Below are 7,073 nucleotides of genomic sequence, written 5' to 3'. Positions count from 1 at the left end.
ACCAAAGCAGAATCAAGTTCTTGAAGGGTCAATATCAATGTTATGTTAGATCTTTTAACAACAGTTCAGGCTTTGGATGGGATCCTATCATGAAAAGATTTGTGGCTTCTAACGAAGTATGGAATGACTATTTAAAGGTATGTCTTTATTTTGCATCATTTTTATTAGATATGTTCCTGAATTGCAAAGTTTTTGTTAGATAAAATTCAGTTTATGAGTTAAATAATATATGCACATGATATAGTTTACGTGAACAAGGATCACTTACTGCTATAGGTTTACGTAAGTTCTTAAAGTACTGTATTTTTAAAAATTAATTTTATTGTATTTTAAGTATAATTTTTTTTTGTAGGGTCATCCTAATCACAAGTTCTTACGCTATGACTCTAGTGAACAGTTTGATGATTTGAAAATCATATTTGATTGTGCAACTGCTAATGGTAGTTCTTCAATTGGCTTGGGTGATACCACGGATGCTCGCGTCTTCACGGTTGGTGACAGTCAAGCACAAGAAAACTTGAATTTTGAGGACATCAGTGATGATGTTTATGTTCAGCAACCATCCCCAGAAAATGTTGTTAAAAGGCGTGTGGAAAAACTTGTCTCGAGAAAACGATCTCGAACCGACGCATCTAGCAGTTCAGTTGAGATAAACACTGATCAAAGTGATGCTATGGTAATGATGACCAGTAAGATCCTCACTTTCATACAGCAGAGAGAAGAAAGACAACAAAAAGAAGCTGAGAAAAGAGAAGCTGAAGCTGAAAAGAAGAAAAATAGTGTTTGAGATGCTATGAAAGAGGTTCCTAATTTGGATGATCGTATCAAATTTAAAGCGGTGACCCTTATCTACTCCTTAGGAATGAAAGATGTCTTCACTGATATGTCCATAGAAGAACGCCATGGTGGGATCCAAAGCAATGTCAACTACGATTGATCTCTGTTTTATTATCTCTGTTTTAGACTGTTTTGTTATTTCTTTACAATCATTCTAGACTGCTTTTTTATTATTTATAGATACTAAACTGGTTTTCGTTTAATATATATGATGGATTTGCAAATCGTCAAAAGTTTTTAGCTCCATTCAGACGTACTCGCTATCATTTAAAAGAATTTAAAGGTGAAGGCCGTGATCCTAAAAACCAAAACGAGTTGTTCAATTTGCGGCATGCATCTTTGAGAAACGTGATTGAGCGAATCTTCGGTATTTTCAAATCTCGTTTTTTGATTTTTAAGTCGGCGCCTCCTTTTCCTTTTACAACACAAGCAGAATTGGTTTTAGCTTGTGCTGGATTACATAACTTTCTACGGAAGCATTGTCGGTCTGATGCTTTTCCAGACGAAGTGATCACTCCAAACAATGACCAAGCAAACTTTGAAGAAGTTATACATGTGGGTGTTCTCGAATCTCAACAAAGAGAATATGCTAACAACTGGAGAGATTCAATAGCTTTAAGTATGTGGAATGACGCTGTAGAAGCTGGAAGTCAGCGTTAATGGTTACTTCTACGTTTCTCAATGATTTATAACTTATTTTTTTCATTTGTGATGGTGTTATTTTCTGGATTTATCATTTTAGAGAAACAAGTCACATTAAAATGATATGATTGAGTTATAAATAAAACGTGGTTGAGGTTTGTTGGTATGATTGTTTATTCATGCCACGTTTTGGTCATTGAGAAACATGATTGTTATTCAATATGAAAAACAAAACGTGGTGGTGCCTCACATATAAACAATCACGTATGATAAAAGAGATATTGATTTTGTCATCTCAACTTTAAGAATACATGAGTTAACTATAGTATTTTGAAAGTTATGAGTAATGAGTTAAAATGTAATGAATCTTTGTTCCAATAACACCATAATTTAATAGAATTAACAAATCAGAAAATACTCAGCTTTTTGAATAACAAAAGATTTATATGGAATTTTAAAATCACCAAAGCAATAACAACTTTTTAGGAATCTAAGAATCATGTTACCAATAACAATAGAATTTTTAAATTCTTCAACTCCTTCAAAATCCATCTCCCACTAACCCTCCCTAAAAACTTCCAATGCGATTTTACTTTTCCTCGATTGAAGATGCATTTAAATTTTAGATATATTAAAGTTACATTTTTTTAGCAATAAAAATACATTTTAATTTTGTTTTTAAAAATATAATGAAGCACAAGCCATGTGTCAGCAATTAATTGGCCACGTGACTTGTGCTTTGGATATTTTTAAGAAAAACAGAAACTATTGAATTTTTGTAAGTTTCTGTATTGTCGGTTTGGTTCATTTTCAGTTTTTAGATTCAGTAATAAACCTAAAAGCATCAGTTGACCCGATGAAATTCATTATTTTCATGTCATCTTGCTGTGATTTTTACAACAATGGAGACCACAGACAAGCAGAAGAAGAAAAAGATAGATAGTTTCCATTCATTAACTTTTATAATTTTTTGACCAAATTTTAGCAATTATACAGTTCAAATACAGATGTTGAATTGAGATTCAGGTTAGAACCAGAACACATGACGAATGTGACGATGACATTTTCAAATGAAAAATTAACATTCTTTTTATGGCTTCATCAGCATGCCTTTGATGTATTCCAAAACTCCATCTACATCTACCGTCCACGCCACTGATACTGGTGAGTATCCCACCCATGGATTGCTCCCATTCCATCTGCAGTCCAACCAAAACCAACATTTAGAGGAAAGGTCTAAAGATTTAAAAAGGGTGAACTAATAAAGTTATAATTAGTAAAACCTCTTGAGGCCTTGATCCATGAGTGTGTGGCCAACACATATTCCTTGAGTCTCCACACGAACAACACCTTTCTTGTACGTGAATAAATCAGGCCGTACTACAGCCACAAAGCTGACCGGGTCATGAAGGTACACTCCTGAAAACCAGCGACAATCAATCAAAAACTTGAAAGTTTCCATAAGCATGTTTTGATTATAGTTTATTGCTTTTTTTTTTTTACCATAAACACCATCAGATTTGACATGCCAATCTCTATAGAATTTGCACATGTCGCTTAATAACTTAGCGTGTTTCCCCTTGGACTCACGGAGAGCTAAGAGGTCATCATCTGAAAAAAACATACACTTTGCTTTTAGTTGAATGTTAAAAGGAGACAAAGAGGAGGAGAAAAGTATATTCACCAGATAGCATAAGTTGGGTTGTGATGTTTATCCCAACAACAGTGATATCAGCTCCACACGTGAACACCACATCAGCTGCTTCCGGGTCATTATATATCTGCACATAGAGGCAGCAGACTCATAAATTATTTTCATTAGCAGAAGATTAAAGAAGAGGTTTAAGGGATGTTTCTTTACATTAGCTTCAGCTGCAGGATTAACATTGCCTAAAGAAAAGAAAGCTCCACCAAGTATAACAATCTTCTTCACCTTACTCGCAAATGAACTATCACGTTTGATGGCCTAAACACGAGTCATGGTGTCAGAAACACAAACCGGGTCATAACATTTAAAGACTGAGATTGGTTATGAGTCTTCTTACTATCGCTAAGTTGGTTAAAGGTCCAAGAGCGAGAACGGTGACTTCACCCGGAAATTGAGAGACTTTATCAACTAAGAACTCAGCTGCACTCTTGTCACATTTCTTTCTACAAGGAGAAGGAACAGAGACGTCTCCAAGCCCGTTTTTGCCGTGCACGAAATCAGCAACACGTGGAATCCCACCCTGAGAATCAATCAACACAAACAAAGCTAAAGTCACAACGGTTTCCATGGAGCAGAGAAGAGAGAGAAAGAGTGTATGTACCTTTAAGGGTTCAGAACTTCCTTCAGCGACGGGGAGATCAGGGAAGCCAGCAATCTCACACTGTTCTTTTGCATAAACGTTTTAAAGAGATCACATACACATTTTCAAGGAAAACATTATAATACTAAGAGATAAGTGATCACATACGAGGAGTAAGGCGTTGCGGGTAGCGTCTTGTGTTTGGACATTACCAAAGACAGTAGTGAGTCCTAATATCTCTAGCTCCGGTGTTTGAAACGCCATCATTATCGCCATGCTATCATCTAAAAACCAACAACACATCATTACATAACCTCTCAGATTCTCTTATTGATCTTACATTTTGAAAGGAAACTTGTTTCCATTACCAAAAACTAACACGAACATCTTCTAGCTATTAAGAAAGTTTAAAAATCAAAACTTTACCACATATTGACTTCAAATAAACAGATTCAAGAACTCTTAAGCCCAAAGGGTGTTGGTTGATCAAAGTCAAAACCTCAACACAAATGAAAGAAGCCTCACCTATGCCTGGGTCTGTATCGATAATGAGCTTCTCACGCTTAGAAGATAGACCCGAAACGTCACCGTTTGAGATCCCACCGTTACAATTCTCCATAGTAGAATCCATATAACTTGGTTTTCTCAGCGAAGTAAATGAATGTTAAAAAAAACCCGAGTGGAAACGATCTTGTCGTGGTAAAGAAGAGTATGTTTCCTGATGTGTGTATATATAGAGACGTATAAAGATGAGAAAGCGGTGAGCTTTCACGAGAAAGATACCTCAAAAAAGGCATAAACTTTTGGAGAGAGACGTCCAGCTAATGCTTTTCTTATTGGTAAATCGGAAGTGGATCAGCTCTGGAATCTCAAGATTTATGGAGAGAGAGAGAGAGAGAGAAACGTCCAGCTAAGCTTTTCTTATTTTTATTTTTTATTTTTTATTCTCTCCCTATTTTTGTGGTGACAGAAAGATTACTTTATTTTATGCTAAATCTTATTTTAAGCCACGTTTTATTTTATTTTTAACCTACCACACTGTAATTATTAATAATTATCTTCAATGATAAAACCCTTTTCAAATCTTTTGTGTATCGTTCCAGTTTTGATAGGTTGTTGTCCCGGAATAACAAACTATTTTCTATTTTTTTGATAGAATATTTGGCCAATTTTGTAATTTGTAATTTTTTGAAATTTTGGAATTATGAAATGATATATTTTTATAAAATTTAACAAGATTTACTTTCTTGATTAAAATGTGGGTTTGGACATGTTGGTCGGTGAAAACGTTTTGTTAATTAGAAGGAATCAAAAGAATAATACTGATCCCCATAGAATAATAAAAATAAGTTGGAAAATATGAAAATTATTGGTGTTTGGAAGTTGGAAGGAAGTGACCTTTTTTGTCAAATGCCAACTAAGCCAATTATATGTCACCAGCGAATACGCATTGACTACAGTCCAAAACGCAGTTTCTTCATGCATTTACCCATTTTTTATTTCGTAAACTAAAGCCCAATATGTAGTGGGCCTATAACATGAAACTCAAACGTACGTTAGCTAATTCATGGTTGTTCATTGAAAATCAGTTCAAAATTATGCAAGTAGATTAGTATGTATGCATCTTTCAGGGGTATTCATTTCATTTTTACAATTTTTTCACTGTTAAAACATACATCATAGATAATACTACAAATATTGGTTAGACTTAATAACTTGTTTCTTGATGGATTGAATAAGAGAATATAGTTTACTAAAAGAAAATTTTATGGTTTCTTGCCGGCAAAAGAGATCAATAATGAGAAAAAAGCATAAATCAATATACAATTTGAAAGTAAAGTGGGAACATGCCAACATGGGATAGACGAGCGAATCTTGGCGGCCGAAAATGGGGTTTTATGCCATTTGTTTAGCCCAACCAACCTTCTCCACTATCTCTATTATTATTTTACCCATTTTATTATCTATATGTACATATAAACAACTTCCCGATCATTTGATGCGTTGAACCGGAAATATTCATATAATCAAACATTCTTCTCTTAACCTGAGTTCCACACAAACTCCCCTATTCAGCTGTACGAGACTGAAGGTGTAATGACCCAATCCCACCATCTCCACTTCTTTCCCCAAACCCACCATTTTCACCTTCTTTTCCACCATCTCCACCTTCTTTCCCACCATCTCCATCTTCTATAATTCACAAATTAAGAAAGAGAGAGAAAGAAGAAGAAGAAGAAGAAGGGAGAAAGCTCACCTGAACTTGTCGCCGGAGCAACCACACGCCAGGATGTCGTCAAGCTCGTCACCACCATCATCCGCAACCAAAGGTAATCGGAAACCGCCATGTTTTTTAGTCAAGTTTCGGCTGTTTCAGTAAATCGACAATAACTTTCTAACCGTGATGAATCTCGTGAATCCAAGACCACCATCGTGTTCCTCTCGTCGAGGCGAATACGTAGCCACCAAAAACGCCTCAATCGGAGTCCGGACGAAGCCGCACGCGCCTCCGCAAGTTTCGCCGACGGCTCGCGTGTCGTTCACGCGCCGCCGCCTTCGCCGCCGGTAAGCTCCGCCGGTGACCGACACCCGTGACTCGGTCAACTCGACCGAGTCAACTCAGCGAGCCAACTCGTTGACTCGGTTAACCGATCGGTTAGCCGGGTTAAATTGATTTCAATTCGGTTAGGGTAAACCGGTCGGTTAGGACAAATTGATTTCTGGTCAAGGGTTGACCGGATTGAATTTTGACCAGCAAGTTGACTTTTCCATAAACCTTGACCAGACCAGTTTTAAACCGTTCGAAAGGTATTCTAACTCGATTTTTGCCCTGATTTCAGATTTAGAGTCTATTTGAGCAGCTAGAGGTTATATATACCACTTCTCTTCATTGCTAAGGTGAGGGTTATTCCGTCAAAACCCGAGCTAGTTTAGTACTACCATTATGAAAAGTTTAGTTTCGAAACATGATCTGTCTTTGTGAATCGAGTCTATTTGAGAGTCTTGCTTGTTCATTATTGATATTGATTGTTAACTGGAATTATGATAATAGAGGATTCAACGATTGTGTGAAATGATTGATGCTAAGAACTGCTATATATATGTATATACATAGTTATGAGTAGGGACTATGTTATGAGGGCATGAGTTCAGAGATGTCTGAGCTTCGACGCTACGGTGTGGTATGGGCGTGAGTTCAGAGACGTTTGAGCTTTGACGCTACTGTTTGGGGCGTGGTGCAGAGACGTTTGCATTCGACGCTACGATGGGCGGGGGTACAGAGACAGACTGTACTAGCGACGCTTC

At 36.6% G+C, this 7,073-nt stretch overlaps 1 protein-coding gene and 1 pseudogene across 1 annotated transcript; one reads left to right on the top strand and one right to left on the bottom strand.

The window, feature by feature from the left end:
- Nucleotides 1-937, top strand: part of LOC106337997 — a 1,677-nt pseudogene extending 740 nt beyond the window's left edge.
- A 1,466-nt stretch (nt 938-2,403) lies between these two features.
- LOC106339359 (uridine nucleosidase 1-like) lies at nt 2,404-4,616 on the bottom strand. The gene is made up of 9 exons (XM_013778150.1): nt 4,293-4,616; nt 3,936-4,051; nt 3,789-3,848; nt 3,525-3,707; nt 3,341-3,445; nt 3,164-3,260; nt 2,983-3,090; nt 2,763-2,898; nt 2,404-2,678 (listed from the first exon to the last, which is right to left on the bottom strand). The coding sequence occupies exons 1-9, from the start codon at nt 4,396-4,398 to the stop codon at nt 2,570-2,572; spliced, it is 1,020 nt and encodes a 339-aa protein (XP_013633604.1). The 5' UTR covers nt 4,399-4,616; the 3' UTR covers nt 2,404-2,569.
- Nucleotides 4,617-7,073: the final 2,457 nt, after the last annotated feature.

This window comes from Brassica oleracea, chromosome C4 (genome assembly GCF_000695525.1).
Source record: "Brassica oleracea var. oleracea cultivar TO1000 chromosome C4, BOL, whole genome shotgun sequence".
Taxonomy (NCBI): domain Eukaryota; kingdom Viridiplantae; phylum Streptophyta; class Magnoliopsida; order Brassicales; family Brassicaceae; genus Brassica; species Brassica oleracea.
Note: the sequence above shows the minus strand (reverse complement) of the source record. Positions and strands in the feature narration are given on the sequence as shown.

Excerpts from the sequence above, each read along its gene's own strand:
- LOC106339359 (XM_013778150.1), bottom strand. The coding sequence starts at position 4,398 with ATGGATTCTACTATGGAGAATTGTAACGGTGGGATCTCAAACGGTGAC. Across the intron at positions 4,052-4,292 it reads CGATACAGACCCAGGCATAG|ATGATAGCATGGCGATAATG; the intron begins GTGAGGCTTCTT and ends GTTGGTTTTTAG. Across the intron at positions 2,679-2,762 it reads ATGGATCAAGGCCTCAAGAG|ATGGAATGGGAGCAATCCAT; the intron begins GTTTTACTAATT and ends GTTGGACTGCAG.